The 13,057-nt window shown below is 38.5% G+C and overlaps 1 protein-coding gene across 1 annotated transcript in view; it reads right to left on the reverse strand.

The window, feature by feature from the left end:
• Positions 1-11,377, reverse strand: part of LOC149167826 (uncharacterized) — a 189,368-nt gene extending 177,991 nt beyond the window's left edge. Inside the window, exon 1 of the mRNA XM_089430602.1 lies at positions 10,912-11,377. Coding sequence (XP_089286728.1) covers positions 10,912-11,013 — 102 coding nt within the window. The 5' untranslated portion in view covers positions 11,014-11,377. The remainder of the gene's footprint in view (positions 1-10,911) is intronic.
• Positions 11,378-13,057: the final 1,680 nt, after the last annotated feature.

Raw genomic sequence — 13,057 nt, forward strand, 5'->3', positions numbered from 1 at the left:
AAATAGTCCAATGTCCAAGCTTTTAAGTTTAGTGTTTTAGCATTTGGAGGCTCATCAAGGGGTGTAGCATCACGTGGAATCAACTCAAGGCTCGATGCTCATCTTTGGAGGGCCAAGGTTGGGGCCACAAAGTTAGGTTTGCTTTAAGAAAGGGGCAAAGAACCTATTGGAAGGTTTTGAAGAAGAATGAAGCTATCCCTTAAGGAATCTCTACTACATATGTGATACCACCTAAACAAACCTCTCAAGATCAAGCGAGATAAACTTATTTAGGGACAAAAAACCATTAAAGTATCATCGTGAAAACCTTGGAGTCCCCCAAAAGCAAAAAAAATTTAAAAAAAATCATTGTTTTTTAATTCACGGGTCGCTGTCATCCAACCCGACCGAGTAGGCTCGGACTCGGCCGAGCCAGCCGAGTTATTACCAAGCTGGCCGAGTTGTTAGACAACTCGTTCGGCTCAATAATAACCCGGTCGACCGAAACGGTTCACTAGCCGAGTCGACCCAGTGAGGCCTTGACTCGGACCAACTCGGCCGAATCGGTTTTGAGCCGGCCAGGTCTTAAAACACTGAAGATCCCTTATGAGTATCTGCCAGGATTGGAGGGCGCAATTGTTGGTAGAGTACTCTAAGGAGAGGCAGGCTTGTGAGATCTTAGATGGCACCCATGCAGATGATCGGTTTCATGTGATGGATGAGGTGATCTACTACAAAAACTAGATCTATTTGGCACCTGGTTCGCAGTTGAGGGAGAGGATTATGCAAGTTGCGCATGAGTCTCCACTAGCAAGACATCAGGGGTTCCTCAAGGCATACCAAGCTATCCGAGAGCATTTCACGTGGAGGGGCCTCAAGGGGGATGTTTTGAGGCACGTATGGGAGTGTGATACTTGTCAAAGGAACAAGGGAGAGCAGACACACCCCACGAGATTAATGCAGCCTCTTCCCATTCCTGAGAGGAAATGGGAAAGTATATCCATGGATTGTATTACAAGGTTGCCAGCAGCACAGGGGTAGGACTGCATATATGTAGTCGTCGACAAGCTGACCAAGTACACACATTTCTTCGTCATAACCTCTCGGTCATCTGCTTCACAGGTGGCCGAGTTGTTTTTATAGGGAAGTGTTTAGACTTCATGGTCTCCCCAAGACCATAGTGAGTGACAGGGACAGTCGATTTATGGAGGGATTATGGTAAGAGTTGTTTCAGTCAGTGGGGACTGAGCTCACATACAGTACCAATTATCACCCACAAATCGATGGCCAGACGGAGATTGTGAACAAGTGGTTGGAGGGGTACTTGCGCAACTATGTGACTGGGCAACAACGCACATGGGTGAAGTGGCTTCACCTTGGAGAGTACTGCTACAACACCATGTTCCACATGTTGATAGGTATGTCTCCATTTCGTGCTTTGTATGGTTATGATGCTCTAACATTTGTTGATCTGGTGTTTGGAGACAGCAGGGCCCCAAGGGCCAAAGATTGGATACAGGAGAGCCAGGACATCCTTAGGGCTCTCAAGGATAATTTACAAACAACCCAAAATCAACAGAAGATCTATGTAAATAGGCACAAGGTTGAGAGGCATTTTGAGGTTGGGGACTTAGTCTTTCTGAGGCTCCAACCATACAAACAATCCACTCTGAAGCAAAAGGGAGCTGAGAAGCTCAAACCACGTTTCTATGGGCCTTACAGGGTGACCAGGCGGGTTGGAGAGGTGGCCTATGAGCTAGAGCTCCCACCTGGGAGCAAGGTGCACAATGTATTTCATGTCTCATGCTTGAAAAAGGCTCTGGGGCAGCAAGTGACAACGGCTACTGATTTACCCCCTTTGGATGATGAGGGGCATTTGGTGTTGGTACCAGAGGCTATTTTGGAGGTGAGAGAGAGGAGGCTCAGGAACAGGATGGTTCAGGAGTTTCTGGTGAAGTGGAAGGACTTGCCAGAGGAGGATGCCACTTGGGAAGGGGAACAGGTACTCCAACACCCATCACTACAATTGCTTGAGGACAAGCAACATTTAGGCGGGGAGGATTGTGATATTCCTACTTAGCAATTTTGCTAAGTAAATTACCATTTTTGCCAATTTTGAAGTTTTGCCATCTTAGACTTAGGAAAAGTGGGTTAGGAGGACCCCACTTGGCATTTTTGGCTTAAGGAAGCAAATCGAATTCCTAGTGGAAGGTGGGGGCCACCCCAAGAGGAATACGCACCCCTTGGAGGAAAACGCACTTGTGGAGAGAGAGGGAGAAGAAGGGGGTCGATGTATGGGGCCCACATGGAGAGAGAGAGCTCAATGATAAATAGGAGGAGAAGGCATCATTTGGGGGCTTTTGATCATTTGACAAACAAACTCTCTTGTACGCTTGAGCTGTTGAGCCAAGTCTACGAGTGTTGTTCAGCACATGAGATTTTTGAGGGGAGATCTCAACTCCTTCAGTGGACTTCGAGTGCCACCCTAAGGGAGCCTTTTTGCTACATTGTAGAGTTGTTCCGGAGGAGTTCCATAGGGTGATTCGAGCTACTTTAGAGCAGATTGGGCGCAGAAAGGGACCATGCACTTTTGTGGGGAGAGAACTTCAAGGCAAAGTTGGTTCCAGGAATTTAGGGGCACATCTCCTTGATATTTAGCAGCATTTTTGCAATGGATTGGCGAGCAAATTGAGTGGCCATTCTTCAAGCCAAATTTCTTCTTCTTGGACATGCGTAGAGGTGGCTTGACTGGGCCTACGCAGTCACTTGAGGAGAGCATTAGTTGTGGAGACTTGGCCGAAAGTTTGGGGCTGTGTTTTGCTAGGAGATATAGGGAGAATTATTGGAGGGTTTTCTCAGCTATTTTGAAGGGCTTTGGCAACAGATTCTTAGGTAGTGTGAATTACTGAGTTGGAGGAGGAACTCACACTAATTGGGGGTAATTTTGGAAGGTTGGAACTAGCCCCAACCCTTTCTGGGTCTTTGTGTGTTTGGTGAGGAGATCCCAAGGTTAGTTTTACAAAAAAATTGAGCACTCTAAAGGGGTCAAACAATAGTCCCTTTCCAGCCAGCAACAACAGATTTCTAGGGCCAGTACAGAGCTTGAAGAGGAAGCACTTTCCAGCATCCGGGCAGCACATTTTCTCACCTGGGGTTTGTCTAGCTTGCTTTAGCAAGCCCAGGTGCACACATTTCATACATATATTGTACACTCCTCTTTGATAATAAAATGGCTCAACTTGGTGCAGTTTTTCGCTAAATTTATGGGTGTCTAATTGCATGTTGAATTTTTGTGTTGCATGTGGTGTTTTGTTTTGATTATCATTCTTAATTCCTAGTAGGAATACTATAGACCCAATACACGAGTTACATTTGTCCATTGCTTCATATTAAGTGTTTATGTTCAATGTATCTGGTATGAAAGTAGGGATCATGGGTTGAATCAAATAATGAATCATGATGCAACGAAGTTATTTCTTTTACCTTGTTTCACCTCGGTGGTCATCATCAATTTCCAAATCAAATGTTACCACTCTTGGGGAGGTGTAGTACTAGGGTACCTTGATAAGGGTAACATGTCCATGTCTTTCCATACTTAACATGCTCCATCTATTCCCATTTTCCATTATCCTTCCATTTAGGTTGGTTGTTACATGTACCACCAAAAAGGTTAGTGCTTCATAATCCTATTGGAAGTAAGGGCTTCGATGCCTAAGGTTGATGCAGCTATATAAAAAGAAAAGAAAGAGCATGATATGAATTCAAAATGCAAAAGAAAAATGAAAGCTATATCAATGATAAATCAAAATCCAAATAAGCTTGAGGTCTAGCCCCTCGCTATGACGCCATTGCCCCAATGCAATGAGATGCATAAATAAAGAACTAAGTTTGATTATCTTGATCCCTATGCAATGAAGTGCATATACATAAAAAGGAAGCTTGTCAAACAAAATAAAGAATATAAGAAAAAGGTTAGACTGGGTAAAAAGACATAGTGTTGAGGAAAAGGTTACTCAATGCACAAAGGCACTCGTGCGGATGAATATCATATGTAGCCTTGCATGTCAAAGACACCATTCCCATGAAGTAAACCCTAGGTCATATCATTGTCATTTACACTTATACCTTTATTGGTCTCTTGGGAAATACTCTTATTCTTGGGTATTGGTACACCTAATAGGATTTTATGATGGTCCTCCTATACCTAAACTTGGAAAATTACATAAACTCATAAGCTAGAGTCAAGTTTGAAGAAGATACCTAATGTGATCCATCTAATGGCTTTAGATTGAACGTGAATCACTTTTTATGTTGCATTGACCCTTGTACATGCATTAGTTGATCTCACATGGATGCTTGCATAGACATGGTCCTATGAAGGACATTGATGATGACCTCGTCTACACTTGATTGCGGTCATTCAACCTTCCTTGGAGAGTATTGGGCTTTTTGATGACATGGCACCCTTCTTGACATGTCTTACCAATACCACCTATTGGAGTTGAGATGTTACACCTCTAGAATGATGTGGTACTTGGTTGATGGATGTGATACTTTATGTGATGATGTAACACTTGGAAAACCGTGTCACATCTTTTCGAGCTAGGTGTGACCCTTGATGATGAAAAAGCCAAATATAATACAAGGAGAATACAAGTATAAGAGATAAGCAAAGTATAAGAGAAGTATAATAATATATAATATAAGTTAGAAATAAGTATAAGATATTCCTAATAGAGAGCCTAATATGACTAATCTAACTAATATGCTTAAATAGTATGAAAGGGATAAGAATGAAGCCTGTATTTGGGGTTTAGGTATGTGTATCGATGAGCCTTGAATTTCAAAAGAAAATGGCCACTCTTGGAAAGGAGGGGGGTGTTGTGTTTTGGTCAATTTGACACTAGGGCATATCACGCTTAGCTCTTGTCAACCGATGATTCGATCATTGGGATATCAGATGTAGGCTCATCACATCCTGGTGTTGAAGAAGGTCCCAAGGGTTTGGTTATTCGCCAAGGAAAGTGGTACGTGAGTTGGGTTTAGAACGTCATGAAACAGTTTGGTTCCTATTGTGAAAAATCCACGATTACAATAATGGGAAACTATTCTTCTAACTAATGCAATCTACTTGTATTCAGTTAATTAATTTAACAACAAATAATGAATAGCTCACTGCTGCAATCTTCACAACAAAATAAATACGTTGTGGAAAAATCAAACTAGAACTGAGAAGTTCATGCGCACAATTAACACGTTATTTTGGACTAATGTCCCTGGAAAAACCCCGAAGGGAAAACCCCGAAGGGAAAACCAGTGCGGTAGATGAGGGTTTATTTTATTATGTAGAAAATTCAAAAGATTACAACTTGGTACCTAAACTGGCCAACCCCTCCTGAGAAAATATTGGCAAAAATCTCTAAGGGAAATTTTCCCTCTCCACAAGTAATTCGGCCTCTTTCTAGTCACTCAAATCAACTCCCTGAAAACTCCTGCACAATGCTTCTGTAGCCTCTAACTCGCACTACCCGAAACTGCTTGAAGTTGCCTCAATTTGGCTCTCTCTGTCACTAGAATGGACTCACTTGGCCTCTGGAAAATTTTCTTGGTCCCTGGCAACTGAATCGACCCCTTGCTCAACCAAATCGAACTGCCTCAAAGAGGCTTTGCGCAACTCTTGTGCAACCTCCCTGGGAAATAGATGTTGCCTCCTACACTCCGGCTAACTGCCTCTAGAAATGTTGGGATTCTCACTGGAGTCTTCCTTTTGAATTATTTGTTGCCCCTCAATCACTGATACTCCTCCACTAGCTTGAATTCTTCCCTCACTAAATCATTGTGCACTAGGAAATTCGCACTGCCTGGATGCTTGCTCCCTCACTTGTGTCTTCTCCTCATCCCATCGATCTGCTCTTATAATCTCTCATCGGAGCTTCAACGGCCATGATTAAATCCTCATCAGTGACTAAAATCATCTTAGACTCGATCCATGTGAGTCTTTAGAGCATTCTCAAAAATACTCAAATTAATTCCCATTAATTAATCAATTTTTCTAAGTTCGACTTAGGCAATTTTTATTATCGATCAATTAATTTAATTGAGGCGTTTCACAAGCTTATCTTGCGAAACATTTTTCGGGTTTTTGAGAATTTGTGTTCCTTAGCCTCTTAGACACAAATCGAGACTAGAACACTTGTCTGATATTACAAAAACTAACACCTATCTACTGTTGGTGTTGAAGGGAGAACTGCGAGGAGCCAACACATTGTGACTTTTGGAGAAGATGTTTCACTTTTGGATCCCTTGCCATTTGGAGTGAATCATCCACTTCTAGATAGCATTTATGCCACACATGTAGGCTTGGAGCACACAATTGATGAGGGCAACTCGATCTTTTGAGCATCACTCTTCATTCATGAGGCATCATTGGGGGTATTGAGACCTATCCACTCTTGTATCATGGATATTTTATGTATTTTTGCCTTATCTCTAGCAATTTTAAGAGATAAAGGCATAATTTAATCTTTTTAGGAATTTTAGTGGATGAAAAAGTGTTAGATCTCTCACATAAATAAGAGAAGAACTCCTCACTTGTGAATCATTACTACTTGTGGAGATATATCACTACTTGTCTACTTTTCTCTATATCTAAAAGTCTATGGAAGGATAACTAATTGACTTGTTGTGGAGATGGGTTTGTGGATGATCTTGCAACTTCTATGGATTTTCATGGCAAGAGTTTATGGTTGATCTTGATTTTATGAGTAAGTGGTCTCTCTAATCTTGTTGGATTTGTTTATGGACGATTATTGGGTGTAACTGTACTTTTATCATGGAAAGGGTGCATTCTCTTGATTTCTTGTTAATAGATCCCTTCCTAAAAACTCTATGAAGATATCTAGTTGAGAGTCTTCCCTTGAATTTATTGGATTTTGTAAGATACTAGGTAGATCTTCTAGAGTTAGTAGCGAATAGCCCTAGATATCACCCTAGATCTTCTTACTTCTTCCCAATGGTGTTCATAATTGACCCCATGTGCCCCAAAAATAAGTACACACTAGTCTTTCTCCCTATAGTCAATCACAAAATCCAAAATGTTAACCTTTATTTTCTGTTTTACGGTCAGATTAGGGTTTACAACAACCATATAGAAATTTTTCAGCCATAAAGAAGCTAGACATTTTGTGTATTTGTGCATCTAGAAGGCTTTGAACTAATTGCATGATCATATTTTGTCTAGCTGATTTCATTTACAGCCCTTTTAGAGATATATATCTTTCTATTCAGGGCTGTTACATGCAAGGTTGCAAACATCGGCATCTGGATAAAATCGGCAAATGTCCGGAAAACCAAATAATCGTAAAAATCAGGAAAATATCAGTAAAAATCGGCAAACATCGGCAAAATTAAGATACCATCAAAATATCAGTAAAAATCAGCAAACATCGGCTAGGCCAAAAAATTGTGATTTCGTGATAAAATCGGGATGTTATCAAGATGTCCGCAACACTGGTTATATGCATCTAAATTTTTCAGATTTTCTTATTTGTTAAAACCTTGGTTTAATCTATTGTTTCAGCCCCATTTTTTATTGATAATTACTTGTTAACGGCTGTTTTATTTGCTGCTGTTATAGCTTGTCTCATTGCCACAATTTATCATCTTTCATGCAATTTTTGCAATAGGTATATAGCTTTTTCTTCTTGTGTAGTAATTGGGGATCTTCATTTGACCAATATTGACTTTATAAGACTTTTAAATTATCCTAGAACCTCATTCACTCAATTCTGGAAATTGCATCAATAAACCTCCTTATCCTTGTATCGAAAATCAGATCTTAAATGGCGGTATTGTAAGTAGTTAGATAGGTGTCCTTAGACTTAATAACCTTTTGCCCTAGGAACCATTGAAGCTACTAGGAAAGCCTCCCTTGTGTATGATCCATCCCTCACTAAAGAGAGGGAAGTTGTTGCCAAGGTGACATTAGTAAAACTGCCATGTTACACTTGTCTTAGCACCTTGTGAGAGGCTTTGTACAAAGGCACTACATTTTGTGATAACAGATTGCAAGACAATCAAACCATCAATTTTTTCGATCAATCCATAATTAATCTACTCTTAGTTCAATAGTTCATTCTTACATGCAATCAGCCCCTTCACAAGCGCAATCATGTTTCTTTATAAAAACCCTTCTCAAGTGCAATCAAGTCACCTTATCATGCTTACTTTCTCGATTGTATGTAGTGCAAATTATATGGCAGACAAGCCAAAATATAGGACATATAGAGAGGAGAGATAGGTAAGGATTTCTCTCACAGAGTGTAAATAAACATTGTAGTCCATTGTGGACCTACTGGACACTCCATTCAAAGTTTTCCAAAAAAACATCTGAGCAACTTTACATTTGTTGCTGTCCATTTTCTGCATACTTCAGAAATATTATAACTTACAGCCCATCCATCCAGTAACTCCAGCTTGTTTTATTATCCTAATTCCATCTATTTTCTAGAGGGAAAGACTTCTGCTTTGCTGGGGGATCGCAATAACAGAAAGAAAAGGTTTGATAAACCATTCTTCCCATTCTATACCATAGACTGCATCTACAATTGAAAACAAGTAAAGGATCTTTGGGGCAAACCTTTGGAAACAAATGCACAAATTTATATCTCAATCTTCTTCAGCATTCCACTCCTACTTTGCCCATATCAGAACTTCTCGTGAGCAATTGCATTTAGACCACTTGACACTTCAGCAAGAACTACAATAAAAGGATCCCCTAAGGTCTATTGTTCAATGATTCAATCTTATGTATCCTCTGGAGTGTGGGAATAGTTCCAAATTACTTACATCAGAGACAATGAACATATTGTAGGAAACAGAAGGATGAAAAAGACTACTGCCATTCTTAGGACTTTCCTGATAAGGACACAATTGGTAACAACACACTCAACTCACATCTTTAATGCTTTAGCCTTTTTTTTTAGTTGTTAGCATGACAACTATAGTTTGAACTTTTAAGGACTAATTTAAGCTATACCGTAGCAAGCAAGTAGCATTAGATGATCAAGGATGCAAAGTTTTCATAGTCAAGCAACAAATAGCCATGCAACTTGATCAAACATAATCCAAGTTACTAATGAGAGATAGTCTAGATACAGCAAAATTAATTTCTATTTGCTTCGATGAAGGCCCAAGCAGAACTGCATGATGACAAATTTCAGTACAGTGATAATCAGAACTAATTCCCTGACTGCGCGTATGAATAATTTAGCCACCCTGCGCTGTTTGTTTCAGCTTGGATGTGACTGTTACCAGTATCCACTTCTTATTTGAGAGAGTGTCCACCACTGGAGGATGCATAACTTGCTCTCTACTTATAATACAACCGTGACTGTGACTATCTACCAACAAAGGCAGTTGGATGCACAACATCTCCATTCTCCATTCTGTTGTGCAAGCAGTGATCAGGGTGCAGAGTATTTTCCCAGCGTATACAAAATGTTGTAGGCAATGCATGAACATTGGATAGGGATAGCATGACATGCCCTTTCTGAAGCACATTCATCCTCTCATCCCAAAATTAATCATGAAAGTGGGATGTTTGGGTCAGTGACGATCGCGATGGCAATACCTTTCCAGCCAATTTGAGGTTTGAAGATTGGAATTTGACAGTTGTTGAATTTTTATTAAAAGTCCTGTGGGTATGTGATGCTATATATGTGAAACAGGAGTAGAAACACATTTACCATGGTTTCCAGGGCGCGCCATGAGTTTTGGAAAATGAGGTCGGTCACTCACTATATTTCAAAAGACAGAAGACAGTGGCTGGCTCGAATTTATGGGATTTAGATTAAAATAAATAAAAAATAAGTTCATTCAAGTCATTCGCCATGAGACTAAAGACGGTATGCCCAGGAAGATTTCTGAGTGGGCATGAGACTAAAGATGGTATGCCAAGGAAGATTTTTGAGTGGGCTTAATGGTTAAGAGTATAGGCATAATAGTTAACAGCATGTGTTTCCTCGAGCCATGAGACTAAAGATGGTATGCCAAGGAAGATTTCCAAGTGGGCCTAATGGTTAAGAGCATGGGCATAATAGTTAAGAGCATGTGTTTGAGCCATGAGACTAAAGATGGTATGCCAAGGAAGATTTCTGAGTGGGCCTAATGGTTAAGAGCATGGGCATAATAGTTAAGAGCATGAGTTTCCTCCTCAAAAGTCTTAGCTTTAATGTCAAAGAAGGTAGAGTATGTATGTCTTTGTAGACTTTAGCAATCAAATAGCTACCAAGAAATGTATACCTTCTCTCATAAACAAGATACTCTCATACACCAATTTAATATCTGATTTTGCTGTGACCTTAAATTTTAAGTTACAGCTACTCACTACTCTCTTCATGCTATTCCACTCTATTATTCACTCCGGCAAAAGCAATGATTGATTGCCAATTGAAATTTGGGTATGGACGCATGAACTAATCTTTAATTATTGAGCTTTCGCAACAATTTATATCCAACAAATGGATAACGAATTTAAGTATATTTCGTGGAAATCAAAAGCCGGAGGGACCTGCTAAAAAGGTAGTCAGAAGCAGAATCCAATACATACATCTCCGTCGGAAAATTGAAAAAGCATATTCCTTTGGCAAGCGTATTACAGAACATGAGTTCAAAACTTCTCGTGTCATTCAATATTATAAAAACTTAACTGGGGATGAACATCCGCATAAACCATTAAAAGCTTTTTGATATTACAGCAAAAACATTCAAACCTACCTACCCGCAACTTCAGATCAAAAGATTAAAGATCAAAGCCCTGACATTGATTATTTACCTTCTGACCTACAAATAACAAGCAGATCAGCGTCATACAAATAAATTAAGTACACATGCGCAAGCAGTAGCAGAAGTACGACTGGGAGAGAACTGAACCTTCGAGTGACAATGACAGTGCCATCCCCATCCACAAGATAAATTGACGTCACTAGGTCCAACTCCGATTCCAAATCCAAGAGCAAGTATACTCCCCTGCATTCTTCCTTCCTTCAGAGTACCAGCGCGTCGCCCCAAAGACCTTGATTCCTTTCTTTAGCTTAAAGCTCGCATCGTGTCAACACAAAAGATCATCAATAAAGATTAATTTCAGTGATGTAATTCACACTCCACGTTGATTCCCATGATTGGTCTTTTCCACGCACTCCCTCTCCATCACGCCATTGCCAAAGAGCGCCCTCGTGTACGGTGATGGTATTTCCAACTAACTAATTGGTATCGTTGTTTTCGTGAATGGAAAGGCGTGGAAGGCAATGCACACAACAGTATCATTATTTTCGTGAATGGAAAGGCATGGAATGCATTGCACACAGACACATTAACATCTCGCTTCCTACATTTTTCAATGGAATGAAGTAACTCCCCCATGTAACGACCTGAGATATAATGTAGGCGGAGCCTGGGTACCCTTTGGAGCTAGCCTTAATGTCGATGGAAGGATGGAAGAAAAATCTATTTATCATTGTATCTTGTTAGTAGGATAATATTGGATTGGGTTGAAAAATTGCTTATTATTAAGATTATGTTAACCTTGGTTAAATTTGAACGGCTATTTAATGTGATTTAATTGTCCAAAAATAATTCTCAATCTCAACCTGTTCCATAAAATTTAGAGTAACTTAGTAAAAACCAATACCATACACACCAATTAGTATATTTATATAAACATTTAAATGATTTCAACTATAATGAATGAGAATTTTAAATAAATTTAAACTACTTTTAATTCTTATTCATTAATCTTTATACGTAAAGAAAGGATATTAAACAATTTAAATATTATAATTTTTATTTTTATTATAAATTACACATATACAATGTTTTACATGGGTTCATACAAATATGTATGTTATGTATGTAAATGGGTCCATACAAATATATATGTTATGTAAGTAAATGGAAAGAATTTAAAAATGTACATGAAAGAATTTAAAAATGTACATGAGATATATGTATGTTAGATATTAAGAATATTTCAATATTTCAATTTATGTTTTTATTATAAGTTACATATATTTATCTTATTACACTGATGTGTCTTTGGGCTCCATACAACTTGATATGTATGTAAATGAAAAGAATTTAAAAATATAAATAAATCCAAGCATGTGAGGGTTGATTAATGTGAAAACTATTAATATGAAAAAGAGATAAATGTTACTGTATAGAAAAAAAAATTGATTATTATAGATATTGTTAAGTTATGGTATTATTATTATTATTTGGTGCATTATTTATGGTAGTAATAATTTGCATGTTTTTGTGTTCACGTTTTTTTGGATGATTTGATTTAAGTTTTTTATATTTTCAATGCATTTGGTAGCACAACCTCCTGTGATATGAGTTTTTAATTACTTTTTAAGATTATAAAATAGTTTTTATTTTAGATTTAGGTCGTGTAGAAGGGTGTCTCTTTAAACACAAACTTTTTAGCATATTGGAAATGTGAATGTCACTGCTTAAAAAGCATAACATATATAAACTTCAATTGTTTATAAGTAGCTTTTGTGCAATTGGGGGCCACCTTAAAAGTACTCAAGTCATTATTCTAGCCGTTTTTTTTGTCTTTACTTTCTTTTGTTTTATTTAATGGAAAAGCATTGACTGCCTTTTTTTGCTTTTATCTATTCTTTATTTAATGCAAAGCACACACTCCACTCCCCTCAATGTATGTTGCCTTAGTCTTTTTTTTTTTTTGTAATCTAGGTGTTGGGTAGACCATGTATGCCATTGTAGTTGAGGATTAGTATGTATATTATTTATGTGTTGGTATCAAAGTTAGTTTTGTTTCATCCACAATGCAAAGTTATTTTGATGCATTTGGGTTAGCTATAATTAAAAACAAGTATTGTGATGTTGGTTCTAAGTTAAGAATTCTTATAATGTTACCCCTTAGGAGAAATTATTTTCAAACCACCTGCTCATGGGTGTGACATTGGTACTTAAATGAGCTCTCCTATTCATATCCTCTTATTCAACTTAATTTTCCATTTCCTCCATTAAATACATGATGATCTAGCCTCCT

This window comes from Pinus tabuliformis, chromosome 5_1, assembly GCF_031772625.1.
Source record: "Pinus tabuliformis cultivar Carrire ecotype Pingquan chromosome 5_1, CPIR1, whole genome shotgun sequence".
Classification (NCBI taxonomy): domain Eukaryota; kingdom Viridiplantae; phylum Streptophyta; class Pinopsida; order Pinales; family Pinaceae; genus Pinus; species Pinus tabuliformis.